Below are 18,086 nucleotides of genomic sequence, written 5' to 3' on the forward strand. Positions count from 1 at the left end.
TCTTGCTCCACCACTCACTAAGATTTGAAATGGGCGCTCAAAGGGGGTGTTGCCTGGAGGACCGTTGGGTTGCGGAAGGGGAGAGGGTTGGGCGTGGTCCGGCTGTGATTGACAGCAACAACTCGCTATATTAAGGAGGCGTGTACGAGATTGAGCTGGTGGGTGGTGGGGGTGCTACGTCATTGTAATGAGCGGACAAACAGCCAAAATTGAGTTAATCGCAGTGTGTTACCTGAAAATGGCGCCAAACACACTGTTTTTGCCCCAAATTCAAGCTTTTAACAAACATGCACTAAAATGTCAAAGTAATGACCAGGACATGTTGACAGCATTTGTAGACACTACTTTATGCAGTTTATCAGCAAAAAAAAAAGTTGATTTGGTGTTGAGTTATCCTTTACTACTGGTGCTGGATAAATTACAATAAGCACATGCACTACACTAAATACCCACGTAGTCACAGTAGCCTACTATTATCGTGTAATGCTTACATCAAATACAAAATATGCTGAAATGAATGGGAAAAAAACCTTTTCATATTGAAACACTGAAAACGACACTTTTTATAAGCCTTTTTTTAACCTATAAGATTTGTTGGTGCAATGCCTTTCAGTAACACACTACACTTGCAAATGTAGGCTAAATTTTAAATGTGAATGATAAGAAATAATGATGATGGTGAAAATGAAAGAACAACTTAAATAAAATCTTAAAACACTCGCCTGATTATCCATTCGCCCATCCAGTCCATTCATCCAACCAATGATCAATTTCCTATTGCTTGATACTGAATCTGCTTTAGCAGTCAGCAGTATAAAGATGAATTTTAATGCCCCCTGAAAATTTAAATATTTTTATTGGTTAGGGGCGTAACATTTTACAAAAATACAAAGTCACATTTAGCAACGTTTTCACCAACTGTATTTGGCTGGGGTGACAATATGAGCAGTAGGTGGCAGTAGTGTTTACATCGTTGCTATACAATGTTGAAAAAGAACTAGCAGCAGAAGAAAAATATCCAATCACAGTTCGTCAAATTCCGATTAGTAGTACCAACGCGGAAGTTACATATTACGCCCGTGTTCAAGACGGTACTTGCACTTTGTTCTGTGGTTTTTAATGAAACGTGTCTATAAGCGAGACTCGTTTACTTATCAGGAAACACAGTCGGTGTACGTTTGAGGCAGGCATGTCGCCCAGTGAAAATGCTGTGCTTCGGGCCGTGGAGACGCCGCTGTTTTGGCTCGGTGCACTGACCGCGGCCTGGCTGTCGGTGTGTTCCGTGTATCGGTTGCTGGCCGGGATTAAGGTGTGGGTGCTGGGCAACGGACGCATGGTATCACCCGCTAAACTTGGCAAATGGGCAGGTGAGTGCTGTCATAGTTGTTGCGTGTGTGTTTGTTCTTGTTGCTTTACTTTTTTTTCTGAATGCGTTTTTAAGTAATATACATGTATTTGCTGCTTGACTTATTATTTATACTTTGATTTTATAACAAAACTGCTACTAATAATATATTGGTCACATGCAGCCTTGTCAGAGACACTTTACTGGTTAAAAACAGTGCGGAAAAAAAATACAAATTGTGATGGAATACAACAAAATATTATTTTGTTACGAATCATTTTGTAAAAATATTTATTTTCATACTTCTGTTTTTTTTTTTTTTTAAACAAATCGTTTTTATTTATCTAGAATAGATCAAGTTTCAACTTTATTTGTCACATTCCCACCTGACTATCTCAGAATGTCTTGTAAAAATTCTCGTAAAAAGACACACTTGAGGAAAAATATTAGGTCTCTGTTGTCAATATCTCTTGAAAAAATAGTTTTCCAGATTTAAAAATGGCTTTTCAGAGTATGATGCCAAAAACCGTCTAAACTACCGTTCATTCAGTGATTTTTCATGAGAATACTACTGACAGTACAGACCTAATATTTTTGATTTTTCCTATCAACAAGTGTATATTCGTACTAGATTTTTTTTCCAATAAATTTTGTGATGGTCAAGTGGTAAGATTTTGAGAAATTTTATGAAATGACACAGAATGACCTAGTCTGAAAAAGAAAGTAGGTCTGGATAGGCGTCCATAGACAGCGATTTGGCACTGGTCAAAAATAGGCCGGCCAATCAAATTCGTCTATTTGCGTGACGTCGTCTTCATGAGCAATGTCACGCTATTCGAATATCAAAACAGAGTGACTCATGACACTATGAATCTTCAAGTTTTTCCCGCAACAATGACAAGTCATTCAATACTGTCTCTCTTTGACTAGTAGCCATGTTGGATTTTTACAAAAAAAAAAACTTCAACGAGTCGCTTTTCTGACATCACGTCTGCTCTTCGCTCATTGGTTCATTCCACTATCTGTCAGCTCAGGTTTGACTCACTCTCCGGCAAAGCCGCGAGTGAGTCTAGATTTCCTTGGTAGGTGTAACCAGGAGTGATATAGATCTACACAGGTCTCGACAACAACTTTTTTGCTTATCAGCCCCTGTAGCTTGTGGTTTCAGCCACTCTGCATTTTCACTAGTTGTTGGATACAGGGTTTTGCATAACCAACTTTCTCACATCCAGTAAAACGGGTCGACACATTAAAGATCAATAATCTGGAAATTTCTATATATTTGGGTTATCATTTTCTGATACATAAAGTTGTTTGATGATCTTAAAACATTAATTATTAAAGGGGTGAACCTGCAAAAAAAAGAACGTGAGAAGAGGGAACATCTTTTTCACGGCCCTGTATTTAAGCAATGCATACACATGACTAATGAAATAGACAAATGAACATTAAACGCCCCTTTTATTGAAGACTCTTGATGGCGTATGAAAAATAGAAAGGAAGGTAAGAGAGTTAAGTATAGATCTTTTTTTTTAAGGCCATTTTCGTGCTTTAACACAAGTTCTTTCTTGAATTATGTTGTGCATTGGAATGCTTAATGTGGGTGCCTGATTTCAGGTAAGGAGTGGCTGAATCACATGGGCAGGCAGATGAGTTTGGCTTGGACCATTTTCAACTGTCGAAAACTAAGATGTACTAAACCTTTGACAAAATGGGCAAAAAATGAGCCATACAAAAAACATGGGCTACGAAAACCGAGGTTCCACTGATGTGTTGATTGTGGTTATTATAAACCGTGAGCATAAATACTACGGTAACACAAAATCACAGCTCAGAAATGTCCTATTGAAATATTTGGGTAAATAAAAACATTTTTCCCCCATTGAACACAATCTACAGTATTTTATTTTTAAATAAAATGTAGAGTAGTCAGTAGAATATGTGCATAATATTAAGCTTAAGTAAATAAATAAATGAACGTTAACTGTCTTCTGGTTTTTAGTCTTCTTAGAAAAATGCAATCGAATGTTTTTGTGAAGTTGTTAAGCCCTAATTGTAGCGCAGCATGTTTTTGTCTCTAAATTTCTGCCTTGATATATGGCTAACCTCTCTCTTCCCCCTCCCAGTAATAGTAGGCGCCGTGTTTCCATGGGTGCAACCATAAATGGAAAAACACTTTGGCTACTCACACTGTTGGTGCTGCCGGTCACCATAACTTTGTTGTTGCCGGTGCCGCTGGCATGATGCACACTGCTTCCGTAATCCATCTGATATTCTGCTTCTCCTTTTTTTTTGTCTCTCTCCTCCACCTCTCTGCTTCAGCTTATCCTTTAACACTCTCTCAATCCAACCAGTCAAGTTTCGTCTTAAGAGGGATTTTTTTCCGTCTCTCTCCGTCCGTCCCCAAGTGCTTGCTCATGTGGGCTTCAGTTAACCTTTCACTACCGTTGATGACTATAAATGTCTGGTTGGTAGTGGATATGTTATTGTTAGGTGCAGAGTGTAGTTCTAGACCTGATTCACGTGCAAAGTGTTTTAAGACAACAATTTATGTGACTTGGCACTATATAAACACAATTGAATTGAATTGATTACACAAGCAAATATAATGTTTTCTTTTGGTTTACTACAAAAATAAAAACATACAGTCAAAAATCTGTATTTTGAGCATGACTTGTACTTCTTACATGTTATTTCACGGTCTTTGATAACACTCAACATAACTATTTGTGTATTTTGTTTAGAGTTTGCCGAGATACACAACTGCATTTTGCAATATTACACTTTTTTTTTGAACGTTGACAATGAAAATAGATCTTTAATTAATCTTTAACTCATTCACTGCCATTGATGGCTATAAACGTCAAAAATTCATTTGAACTATTTCTATTAGTTTAAAAAAATGTCCCCACTTTTGCTAACAAGACTATAAAAACCTATAAAAAATAACTTTTATTGTACTTTTAGAACAGATATAAAATTTGTGATTAATTGTGAGTTAACTAGAGAAGTCATGCGATTAATCAAGATTAAAAATTTTAACCGCCTGAAGCCCCGAATTTTTAATAATCTTTTCTTTTTTTTTAATTCACTGCCATAGGCAGCTATAAAGGTCAAAAATTTATTTTAACTATTTCTATTAGTTTAACTTGTTTTTCCACTTTTGTTAACACGAGTATGAAAACCTAGAAATTTTTTTAATGTATTGTATTAGAACAGATATAAAATTTGTGATATATTCATGAGTTAACTAGTGAAGTCATGTAATTAATTACGATTAAAAATTTTAATTGCCTGAAACCCTGAATTTTTAACTGTTTGACTGCCAGACGTTTTCAGAAACGGGATGTCGCCAGTGCCAGCCGATTTAAGCATTTTGACTGATCTTTCTAGGTCCACAGAAAATGTTGTGTTTGGACTATGGAAACACACATACTACCAAATGAAAGATTGAACACTCATCTTTAATCAGAAAAAAAAGTTTGTTTGTACCTTATTCCGTTTTTCAGTAATCAACAATAGAAAATGGTTAGTTTCACCGAAATGCTCTGTTTTGAAACAAAAAACGGAGAAAACAAGCTTCTTGTGAAACAATGTTATTTCATGCACTCTAGTGAATTGTACACTTCTTTTTGTCCATGAATGATGCCACAAACACCTAAATAGTGCTTTACTTCTGTAAAACACTACCACCAACAATGAAAAAGTGTTTTTTCATAGCAAAATACGTTTATTTCCATTCAACAGTGTAACAATTTGACAAAACAATTTCGCAAACTATTTACAAATGTGTGCAACTGTGGTACTATTTACAATTATGTGGATGTTTCAAATACAGTTTTTCTTTTTGTAACACTCCCCTGCGTGCAAGGAGACGGAGCAGGATTTGCACAACAGATTAGTTTCACTGCGATTGCCCCTTTCGCATGCAGACGTTACACTTTCTTGACGGCCTTTTTTTCCGGGGAATAGCAAGTAGCAGACTGTACCCACTCCTCCGATGAATATGCATTGGACTCGGGTTACTTTTAGTCGTCCGATTGAACGTCCGCCTGTGCTCGGTTGTGCTCCGCGTTTTCCGGTGTTAGCATCGCTAGCCGGTGAGGCTTTATGACGTGGTCATAGCCGCCGCGTCAACGCTTCCAACTTCGGCGTCAACCTCGGAGCCACCATCATCATCATCGTTGTCATCACTGTGCTCTTTACCATTGGTCGATGAGCTGCTTGCAACCGGTCGCCATTGTTCGCTTCCTCAGCCATCTAGCTCCGCCTCACGTCTTCTACTGCCGCGTCAACGCTTCCAACCTCGGAGTCACCATCATCATCATCGATGATGATCATCGTCGTCATCAATGTGCTCTTTAGCGTTGGTCGATGCTTTTTGTCTTTGAAAAAAGCTGCTCGAGCGTGAAGCTGCTTGCAACCGGTCGCCATGTTCTCTTCCCTTCCCCAGCCATTGTCCCCTCTAGCTCCGCCTCACGTCTTCTACTGACGCTTACCCAATCTTGTCAAAAGAGTGTCATCGCTGCCATCTAGGGGCCAAAAATAGTCATTAGGCTAACTAGATCTGCTTGAAACTTTCACCACAGCTGGCCAAGGCTTTCCTTCACCCGTTTACCCAAAAAAATAAAAAATAAATTGGAGAACGTCTTTTAACGTCCTTGGCGGCCCTCCGTAGGTTTTTACTAAACGTCATTTAACGTCCTTGGCAGTAAAAGAGTTAATAATCTTTTTTTTAATTTTTTTTTTTAAAATAATGTTAATTTAACATTTTTCAGGGTTAAAATGAGATACATGAACAGGAAGGTATGGTCTTCCAAGAATCAACCTTGACATTGCATACAAGCAGTGCTTCAAAAGCAAATGACTGCAAAACATTTTCATTGATTGAAGTTTTTTAAGTGAACAAGTACAGCAACATCTTTACTTCACCAAAAAGAAGCGTCAAGTTGTTGAGAATGTGTTGCCTTGATTCAAAGATAAAAGGCACCTTGAAGAATCTATCATGGGGTGTGTCACTGTGGCAAAGGTAACAAGTGACAGTGCTGTAGGATGACAGGAAAAGTACTTTATTTTTCAGACGGTGCCCCGGAGTATGAGTCACAGATTTGGAGACATTTATTGGACAAGAACAGTAGAGCTCGGACTCGCATCTAAAATCCCTGTTCCCTCATCATTGGTCCATTTGGAAATATGCATGGAAATGGAGTTGAAAGGCGCGACCCTTGTGAGGAATAAGCGGTTAAGAACATGGATGGATGGATGGATGGAGTTGAAAGGGAAAAGTTGGCTGCTGCTTGCTGTTTCAAGAGTTTTGTTGTGGAGGGTGAAGACACATGACTCACCTTCATGTCATTATTTCGTCATTTACCACATCTCCACTTTATTACTCTGTTTTTCTAAAGTACAAAATTATAGAGTGCTTACTATAAATAAAAATACGAAGAAATTGTTTTTGGTCGGCTGGAGTGGATTAATAACATTTTCGTTTCAATTCAGTGGGGAAACTGATTTGAGATGTGGGATTTGAGTTACGAGTAAGGTCACAGAAAGACTTCGGAAGAGAGAAACTCCCATCTCAATGCATGACTGTATATGGGTATCATTTGCAGCCTGCATGATCGTGTGCACGTTCTGTTAGATTTGTCTTTGTTTTTGTCGCTCCAGTTCACTTTTTTTTTTTAATAACAGTAAACGCAAACTATCCATCCATCCATTTTCCTAACTGCTTATCCTCACGAGGGTCGTTGAAAGTTTAAACAAGATGTCTGAATGGGGATGCTGCCATTTTTTTGTTAAAGCGGGAATGCAGAAAATCTAATTTTTAATCGCTACTGCCACATGTGGCCAAAAAATGAAACTGCACATTCCCTTCTTAACATTTGCAGACAGAGGGTGGGTGAAATATTCAAACTTGAATCCAGTCTGAAAACTATTGGCCAGAGGTTTGCAGGAGTGCCCATTGTGAAGAGCTAAGGTGTGAATCAAAAACCGTCAAATAAAAAGACTACTTTAAAGATATTTTGGGCAAATTCCTCCATAGGACAGTGTAATGTAACATTAAGTAAAAAATTGTGATTGGATTAAAGAATTGGCACTCAGAATAAAAGGGTCCATTGGTCAAGAGTTCCGACAGACGTGGATTTGAGTGACCTCTGGTGCGGTAAACATTAAATATTGTCAAAATAAGAAGTGAATGTAGGTTATATTTATCCCCAAGTAGCACCCACATAGAACTCGTTTTGTAGTCTTTACGCAATTCTGTTAACTGACCATTAAACCGTGATCAATACGTTCTCTTGCTGACGTAATATTACAATCATTGACGTGTTTTGAGCACATTAGTGTGTTGGAGAAGTCAACAATCTTGAATGTGAGTTGAAGTCTCCTTTCATCTCTTTGTGCAAGGCTAAAAATAGAAGCGTAGCAAGTCTTTTCATTTATTTATTTATAAACATTTTTGATTACGCATGCATAGCTATTCAGGATGCGCAGTGAGCCCGTTAGCCTCGTTTGCTTCCCTCATTCACAAACTTTGCCTGACTCAAGTGGATGAGATTGAGCCGACAGCTTCATTATGTAACAGGACTTGAGCCATTCATAAATGAGTTTCACGTTGAATCCTTGGGACCCTGGTTCATTGGTCCCACTATCTCTTCGCGTGTGAGAGAGAAAGGTTCTGATACACTTTGTATCGCAGTTGAGTCATACTCATGTCATGCACTTGAGTGTCCTTATCTGAAATAACACTTAAGTTCTTACACGTCTATGATACGAAAAACACACACACACACACACACACACACACATAGGGAATACCCGCATATTCAATCATCTTGATTCATTGATTTTAAGGCACAATTATACACTTGTTGAGTAAAATACAGCAACAATAATGCAGCTGCATTCGCTGAGTGTGTTGTGACAACTCGCCATTGTTTCAGATTGTCTGTGCAATTGGGTTGTACATGAGCACGGGGCTTACACAGTGATGCTTCTGTTGCTGGAAAAGGATCTGGTTGTAACACAATGCAGTGCCTCACTTGAGGTACGTTTAGAAACGTTCCCCGTTAACAAGAATTCCATTCCTAACATTTTTGCCCTGGAATGCAAAGAAAACATTTTCCTTCAAATCTGTTTGTGTCACATTTTGTTTAGTTTCACTTTGCGTCTGCTGCCATTACAAATAAGGATTTATTCTCTTTTGACTTACTTAGATCAGTACATTTTAAATAAATAGAAACATTTAAATTGCAGTATTTTGTGGGGCTTCACTTCAATTCAATCCAATATTGATTAAATATGGAACGTCAATTCTTCTTAACTCATTCACTGCCATTGACGGCTCTAGACGCCAAAAATTCATTTGAACTATTTCTATTAGTTTAACTTTTTTTCCCACTTTTGTTAACAAGAGTATGGAAACCTAGATTTATTTTTTATTGTATTAGAACAAGTATACAATTTGTGATTAATCATGAGTTAACAGAGTGAAGTCATGCGATTAATTACGTTTAAAAATGGTAATCGCCTGACACCCTACTTTTTTAATAATATTTTCTTAAAAAAAAAAGATTATTAAACAAATAATTACAATTAAAAACATTTTTTTTTAAAGAAAAAATTATTAAAAATTAGGGGTGTCAGGTGATTATTATTATTTTTAATCGTAATTAATCGCATGACTTCACTAGTTAATTAATGATTTACCACAAATTTTATATCTGTTCTAAATTTACCCCAACATTTTTTTTCTAGGTTTTCATACTCTTGTTAACAAAAGTGGGAAAAATGTTAAACTAATAGAAATAGTTCAAATGAATTTATGACGTCAGTGGCAGTGAATGAGTTAAATACCAAGGACATGATTAAAAAAATAAAAATAAAATAATAAACCAGATGCTTAATTTCCCTCTCGTCTCCCCCTAAACAGTTCATTTTCTAAAAGGCCTTAAAATAACCCATCTTCTGTTTCCCTCTCATTGTGCTTTCAGACTCTCTCCCACTCCTTTTCTCTGTGCTATTTTTAGTTGCCCCTAGGATCTCCTGTGTTGATGTTTGTCATTTTCTCTCTCACGATCCCCCTCTCTCACGATCCCCCTCTCTCATTTACGTTTGATCGCACTGCAGCCCTGGAGAATGCTTGGCACCTCAGCACCATCTGTACTCTAGAAGACCACACAGATGGGAAATGTGTACAGCCGAGGCTACGTGATGGTTGAAAAGGAGCCTTTTGTGTATAAAGAACACAATCCTGTATTTTAGCTGCAGAGTAAAAATAGTTACACTTGTGATTTTTGCGGTACAGTGGACCCCTACATATTCCTTTTTCGGTAATTATTTGCAGACGTTTCTGGGGCAGTGTACTTTCAATAGTATGCGTGTAGTATGTATTTTATTTTAGCATCTCTTTAATTGAGACACAAATTCGGCCGCTGAACCAAAGCTCTTCTCAACCAAACTTATGCAGCAAAGGCAGAAGGTTGTGGAAGTTTAGCATAAACACGTGTACTCACTGTCTCCACTACCAGCCCCAACTTGCTCATCCAGTCACAAATTGAACATTATATTTTAGCGTCTCCTTAATTGAATGGCTCACTAGCGGACCCTAGAGGTCACTTTGCTGCTTCAGGATTCCTTTTTTTTTTTTTTTTTTTTACTTATGTGACATTGGGTTTTTTTTTCTGCCTTTGTTTTGTTTTCTGGTATTATTTTCTTTAGTGAGAGTAAACTGAAAAGCATGTGAGCATGAAAGCAAACAATCACTGTGGGGCCCTTTTACATCATACAAATTCAGTGTACTATGTATTTTTCTAATCATAATAATGAATTGAACTCAAAGTCAAATAAAGCTAAACATGGTTGTCGCATTAAAGATGCACAGAGTGATTAAAATGTTTTAAATTGGCTCTGTGTAATTCTCTGCTTTATTGGAATGTGTTGTCCAAAAGCAGTTTTGATGAGTAATGAATACCATATATTTTCTCCATTTTATGTTTGTATTTGACTTTGATGACATTACTAAATGAATTGGAATTAAGTCTCCTTAATTACTTTTTTTTTGTCTCCTAGTTGTGACGGGAGCAACAGATGGAATCGGCAAAGCCTATGCAGAGGAGGTATACACACACACACACACACACACACACACACACACACACGCTTTGTGTAGTATCCTTTCTATGATACTCAACTGACAGGCCTAATGCCTATGCTGTTATACTTTTTTTTGTTTTTTTTGTAGTTGGCACGAAAAGGCTTTTCCATTGTGCTGATAAGTCGCTCTCAAGAGAAGCTGGATGAAGTATCCAAAGCAATTGGTAAAGAACACACATAAAAGTTCCTAACACCTCTGCTCATATACTTTCTTAGAAATGAAAGGAATTGATAAACTCGTATTCTCCCGAGCAGTATCTGATTTAATCTATCATTCTAATACCACATAAATTAAGGAGTATTCTATAGCTTTGGTTGTGAGTTCTCAGGTTCCTGCTGATTTCTGCTATCCTTGCTTTTATTTGCATACATGCATTATATTTATATATTATATTGGACATGTTTATTCATACCCACAGAGAGAAAATGTGGCGTGGAGACAAAAACCATTACTGCAGACTTCAGTTCAGTAAACATTTACTCCAAGATTGAAGATGGACTTGCAGGACTGGAGGTCGGAGTGTTAGGTAAGATCCAACCTAACCTCCATCATGTCACATCATTTCCAGGCCAGTTTGCAGCAACATCTGCACTCATCAACATGCTTTGTCCATACTGTATTAGTAACTTGTGTTTCCAGCAAATGTTTCTTTTTTAGACATCTGCTGCCCTCTTCAGGTTGCACTGGGGAGCAAGCAATGACTTCTTTTTTATTTTATTTTATTTTATTTTTTTGTATGTCAACAGTGAACAATGTTGGGATATCCTATTCTTACCCAGAATTCTTCCTCAGCGTCGCCAATCTGGATACTGTAAGTCAGTGTCTTACTCATTATTTCCTGTTAGCCTATGAATGATTCATGTAGGTTTGAAGGAAGCAAACATTGCATTCACACTGTACTGCAGAAGTAACTTGCATATGAATCATAATTTAATGTCTGAATTGATTGCACCAGGGGCACAAATGCGCACATTTGATTCCATGCTCCTCTGCTATCCTTGTTTCAGTTCATTGACACGCTGGTGAATGTCAACATAACATCAGTGTGCCAGGTAAGTGCTGCAAAGTGAATGCGAATGGGTGGAATGTTCCATTTAAGCCTTTGGGAATAAATGAACAAAAAAATAGCACTCCATTTGGTCAGCTTTGTGGGTTTTTCCTCTTTGACTGATTTTGTCTTCTCTCTATCGCTCCCATCTTGCCAGATGACGAGACTTGTTTTGCCTCAAATGGCTGAGAGGTGAGAGATCTTTTTTTCGTTTTGTTTACTGCGTCTTGTGCATTTACTATCGTCTGATAGTTAAATGTATATTTAATTATAAATTAACATACACAATGAACACCCTTGTTTTCTCAAGTTTTTGTTGCATGTATCAATTTTTCCAAATCTTTTCTTAAGGTTCAGAGTTAAATAAGATTACCTTATGCTGACTCACCTATTGTGTGATTTCAGAAAGAAGGGCGCAATCCTCAACATCTCTTCTGCCAGTGGGATGTACCCCGTACCTCTGCTCACTGTCTACTCAGCATCCAAGGTGAAGCGGTTATTACTAAATTCAAATGTAAAATTTAGGGATGTCACTTTTGTTCAGACCGACCAAAATGACAGATAATTTTAAAGAAAGACATATATATTCCAATATAGTATTTTCTTTTAAAAATAATTTAATGGCAATTTTGTATTCCTCTAATAATTAATTGATAGGTCCTGATTGTGAAACGGCCACTAGTGGGCGTATTTGGGAGGGTGTCAATGCACATAAATTGAACAAAAAGGCATCCGTACCGATGCTGGAATTAGTGCAGTTGCTCTCTCTCTGTAGATATAATGGTATTTATTAGAACTAAAGCAAAAAAAAAAAAAAAAGAGAACAAAAGTTGAAAACAAAGCTTTGTGCAGCAATGCTGTTGCTTCCAGCACTGAGGAACAGCGAGTAGGAGGAGCTTGTGAAGACTTTTATCCAAATTTGGATACTACACTCTCTGGTACTTGCTGCCAGACTCTGCAGGAGGAAAATAATTACACTTAACAATCTATTATTTTTGTCAACATTTAACTGTTCAGAATGTATCCGACCTCTCACCCAAAGACATATAAGTAAGTCTCCAGCTCACACGTAACATTGGAGTTCAAATAAAATGATATTATTGTAGATGTCGTTAACATCCAGTTTCCACACCTCAAATCAAATCGTACGTCTTGCCGCTAGAGTATTTAACAGGATATGTCCTGTTCCTGCTTTTCTTCAACTCCAAGTTGAAGAAGAACAAACACTTCTTTTCCAAGGAGGAAAAATGGTTAACTCTTTTGTCATAGATTAAATGCGGAACGAGATGAAACGTACGTGTTAGGACGTTATGTGGGTGTCATATTTGAAGCACATATTAGATTGAAAAATATGAGGATAAGCGGCATGAAAATGGATGGGTATATGAATTGAACGGTCAATATATAATTCCAAATATTAATGAATTCATCACATATCAAATGTGTCAAGACTACAGCAAACGCTGCCTCATCCAAGACAAATTTGGGGGGTATTTTATAGCAAAACATTGAGGGACGATAAAGAGAGACTTTTTAATTTTTTTATAGCAGTTACGTACACACATGGACAAAATTTGAGGTACTCTTCTTTTAATAAGAGAAAAACCCACTGTTATAACAGACAAAAGTAATAATACACAAAAATGTAATAAAAAATAACCAATGAAAATCAGACATTGGTTTCTATTTGTGGTTCAATGATAAACAAAAATAAATGATGGTACCCTTAGAAAAGATTGAAAATAATTTGACTATAGGAACTTGTTTGTCCTCTAATTAGCATGACGGGTGTCTTCAAACTTGTAATCAGTCAGTATTTAAAGACGACAGTTGGTCACTGTGCTGCTTGGTGATATGGTGTGGAAGATTCTACGCAGGGACCCGAGGAAGAATTGTCGCTAGAGATTAGAAATACATTTATAGACAAGCTACAAAGCTTCTGCGAGACAATATACTTTTGTGAAAGTTATTTCGATTACCACTATAGATTTTCTTTTATTAACAGAGGGGTGGCTACCTTCAATTTTGTCCACAATTTGCAAGCAATCCCTATTGTGTTTTATAGGCATTTGTGGATTTCTTTTCACGAGGCTTGCAAGCTGAATACAAGAGCAAAGGCATCATCATCCAGGTAGAGCCCCTACAAATTCGTTTTGTTGCGAATACATGCAAGTCTGTCAATAGCTGGAACTGAATTTGTTGTGAATTTTCATGTGATTTAAAGCTGAAAATAAACATTGTTAATTTGATATGACCTCGGAATTTCCCTTTCCACAGAGTGTTCTGCCCTTTTTCGTGGCAACGAAGCTGAGTAAGATCCGGAGGGCCACGCTGGACAAGCCGAGTCCAGAGCGTTATGTCGCCGCTGAGCTCAACACTGTGGGCCTCCAGACGCAAACCAATGGTTACCTGCCTCATGCCATCATGGTACGTGCCGCCACTGCAACACATTTAAAAAATTAACAAGCGTCATTTATAACCATGAAATTTATGTTCATTTAAGGTTCCTTTAATGCCACGTTTTTTTTTTGTTTTTTTTTAAAGCACGATTAATGGCCGCCCCTTTTTTGGAAAGCCCGTGCTTGGGGAATTCCAGTCGCAACGCAGCAGACACGTCCTTGTCAAAATTTAGCAGTAATAAATTGAATAATAATGCATATAGTTATGGAGACTGCAGTCGAGTTGTATTTTACAATTTTGAAAATGTGCAGAATTTCACAAGTTACTTCATGTTAACTCATTCACTCCCAGCCATTTTCACTGAAGCAACCCTCTTCGCTCCCGGCTGTTTTACTGGATTTTGACTGATTTTGCAAGGCCCACACAATATTGTGTTCTATTGATATAAAAACATGGAACATACCAAACAAAAGATTAGAGTCTCTTCCTTCATCTGTTTCCGTTTTGCATTAGAATATAGCTGAGTTTAATCATTATTCACAAATCTGTTTAAAACTGTGGATAAATCAGCTTGGTTTCAACATGAACCTGGTTGATCTCTTATACTCTGCTGCCACCTGCTGGCCGTTTTTGTAATTAATACCATTGCTTCACCCATTCACTGCTGTTCAGAGGCTGCATTAAAGCCTTCTTTATGCTCTAGCACAACAAAAAACATTTTTAAAAATGTGTAAATACGTCTTTGGGACACTTAAAACATTTAAAATAGAATTTATTTACACGTTTTTGAGAGCAAATGAGTTAAAGATTAGATGGCTCTTAATATGAAAAGAAAAATGCTAAGCAGAGCTGTCACCGTCTTACAAATGCAATTATACCATCTAGTGGCAGAAAATTTACCAACACAAATCAATATCACACTAATTTTTTACAGTATAGTACAGCTTTTTAAATTTAACTTAATTTTATGAATTATTATGAAATTATTATATCAGTGACTAAAAGATACAACCATATTTCTATTAGTTTAACATTTTTTTTAATGTTCAGAGTATGAAAACATTTTATATAACCTTTAGAACAGTTATAAAATTTGCAATTAATCATGAGTTAACTATTGCTATAAGTCATGCAATTAATTACAATAAAAAATAAAATAATCGCTAATAATAAAAGTTTGCTATTCATACAGGTCATTGATTAAACCCGTTTTAAATCAGTATCAGTGTGTTGTGTTTCTAATCATGTATTTGATTTTTGTTCATTGTTGCCCTCTGCTCATTGGTCTTAATTTGTTGGTCTTTTATTGCAAAGTAGCAATAGTCAGTGTAAGTAAACAGTATTGTCAGTGATCGGGTAAAAAAAAATAGCAATCGTCAAAGAAAAGGTTGAAACACAAATGGAGTGCAGTCAAATGTAAACAAAGAGATTCTTAATTGTTCAGACGAAACAAACATCAGGACAAGAAAAAGTCAAAACAAATGGACTGCTTTGGCTTGCCCACAAAAAGCAACCTTTGTTCTAACAGTTGTTCCCCCTGTAGGTTGAGAGTCATTAACGAATGTTAATTTGTTATTTGTAAATGCCACCAGCTGACCATGTAATTCCTCTCTGCAGGGCTGGGTGACTACAGCTCTGCTCCCTGCCAGCATTCTCAGCAGACACGTGATGGGAGTGGCTTTGTCCCAGCGTGCTCGTTACCTCAAGAAGCAGAAGCAGGGCTAGCTCAGCGGCGGCCGGGAGCGGACCAGCTGTGCTCATGCCTCGTCTGACTACCGTCATCATCGTCATCGGTGCGGACCACGAGGAGGAAACGCCGACAGTTGCCGTGGAGCAAATCACTCTCCCCCTGCCCTCAGAAAGTGCAAGTCATAGATATAATAATGCAAGGCAGCTTCTGGCCCCTATCGCTGCGCATTCGTCTTCGGCTTTAATCAGCCAATTGAAAAATGCTCTAAATTGACATCTCTCTGCTATAGATACTACTCTACATTTAACACTCCTGATACTGCCATGAGAGGATATAAAGAGACAGAATTTGCATCTGTATGAGCAATATTTTTGATTCAAATGTTGCTGTTCTCACCATTCCTAACAAAGCACTTAACGATGCTTTTAAAAGTTCATCTAGGGCTTTGTCTTTTGTCGAGAGCTTTTGTCTACTACTTATTTTTCTTTGTGATAAATACATCCTTCTGTTTTTGTAATGTGTCAGTTCGCTTCACTGATTCAAATTCACTGTACTATATATATATATATATATATATATATGCTTAACTCATTCACTGCCATTGACGGCTATAGACTTCAAAAATTTATTTGAATTATTTCTATTTAACATTTTTCCCACTTTTGTTAAGAGTATGAAAACCTAGATTTTTTTTATTGTATTAGAACAGAAATAAAATTAATCATGAGTTAACTAGTGAAGTCATGCGATTAATTACGATTAAAAAGGGTAATCGCCTGACACCCTAATTTTTAATAATCTTTTCTTATAAAAAAACAATACAATTATTTTATTCACTTAAAAAAAAGAAGAAAAGAGTATTAAAAATTAGGAGTGTCAGGTGATTAATTTTTTTAATCGTAATTAATCGCATGACTTCACTAGTTAACTCACGATTAATCACACATTTTATATCTGTTCTAAATGTACCAAAAACAATCTAGGTTTTCATTCTCTTGTTAACAAAAGTGAAAAAAAAAAAGTTAAACTAATAGAAATAGTTCAAATGAATTTATGACGTCTATAGCCGTCAATGGCAGTGAATGCGTTAAGAACTGACCTTACGCTCTCGTCTTGCCCTTAAATGTGATGTTTGGGCTCATTCGGTGTTTATCTGACAAACCAAAGAGTAAAACTTGAGTAACAACATTGGGTACATGTGCACAATCAAATGAATGCTAATAAGAGTTAAACAGCCCCGAATATGGTCAAGTACAATTTTACACCACATTGATCAGCGTAATAAACACTTTCATGTATCCATCTTTGACTTTGTCAATCAAAACAACACCGGTATTTGTATCTTATCAGATTGTGCCAGTACAGCTAATGTTATGGCTCGTGAATACATTATGACCTCTTTAACGTAAGCAGCATCCAAAGACACATTGAGGTTTAATTGTCTGTTGTCACTCGGTGCTAGTATTATAAACATCAATGTATTGCTTGAGATCATTGTTGAAATTTGTTACAAATCTCAAAGCGGCCAGACTGACGGTTAATCGAAAGGGAAAAAATGGTGTATTAAAATATTTTGGTGAAATGGTTAAGTGAATTGTTTTTAATGTCCTTAGAAAAATAACCGGCATCATGTAAAATTCATATATGGAAAAGTTGTGAGGGAAATGTATGCTCCTAAAATGCAACCTGGTGCTTTTTTTTGTGTGTGGGCGTGTGTGTTTTGTCATTTGTATCCAAAAATTGCCATATTTTCATTGTGTCCCTGCTTTGCTGCTGTGGGAATAGACCACTTGGAAAAGGCATCAGTGGATTTTGCTCCAGCTGGCAGGACAAATATGAGACCATATGATGGGTTTTGTTGCTGGAAAATAACAACCGTGAATGTTATTTTCTCTGAGCAGAAAGCAGTTGAAAGAAGCTGCTTGAAAATGCAGTACGACCTTTAAAATGTCAACCTGGCTCAGGGATTGAGATGATACAGCGGTGCTAAAATCCTCCACAAATAGTGTTTACTCTGTCACAAAGATAAAGTGCTAAGACAGGTGTGTACATTTTTAGATGAGTCTGAAACTCTTGTTTGATGTCAGTAACTGAAACGTACAATATTGATATGTTTTATTTGCCTCGGTTTCAATTGGTCTCTGCCAAGTAATAAACGTGACATGGCCAGGAAGTTCACAGGTAGGTTTAATTATTAACAATCAGCCCCACTATTCTAAACACAGTATTCTTATTAATATTGTGTATGTGGAATATGAGTTAAGTAGCAAAATCCACTTGTTTTTATTCATCTCAGGGGGCAACCATTTGCCACTCGCTCTCGACTGAAAACATCAGTCCGGGCATCTAAATTCAGAAGGTTGGGTCCTCCGAAAGCCAAATTTGTCGCATGCATGTCGTCACTCCCGTCGCGACTCGACAGCACGCGCGGATTTAAGCCTGATTT

At 37.1% G+C, this 18,086-nt stretch overlaps 1 protein-coding gene across 1 annotated transcript; it reads left to right on the forward strand.

Annotated features, from left to right (window-relative positions):
* Window positions 1–1,037: 1,037 nt before the first annotated feature.
* Window positions 1,038–17,229, forward strand: hsd17b12b (hydroxysteroid (17-beta) dehydrogenase 12b). Its single transcript, XM_077564522.1, has 11 exons — window positions 1,038–1,367; window positions 10,418–10,464; window positions 10,590–10,665; window positions 10,921–11,028; window positions 11,249–11,313; window positions 11,510–11,554; window positions 11,708–11,742; window positions 11,956–12,037; window positions 13,616–13,681; window positions 13,828–13,977; window positions 15,568–17,229. Exons 1-11 carry the CDS (start codon window positions 1,190–1,192, stop codon window positions 15,673–15,675), a joined length of 960 nt encoding a protein of 319 aa, XP_077420648.1. The 5' UTR covers window positions 1,038–1,189; the 3' UTR covers window positions 15,676–17,229.
* Window positions 17,230–18,086: the final 857 nt, after the last annotated feature.

The sequence above is a fragment of the Vanacampus margaritifer genome, chromosome 4 (assembly GCF_051991255.1).
Source record: "Vanacampus margaritifer isolate UIUO_Vmar chromosome 4, RoL_Vmar_1.0, whole genome shotgun sequence".
Taxonomy (NCBI): domain Eukaryota; kingdom Metazoa; phylum Chordata; class Actinopteri; order Syngnathiformes; family Syngnathidae; genus Vanacampus; species Vanacampus margaritifer.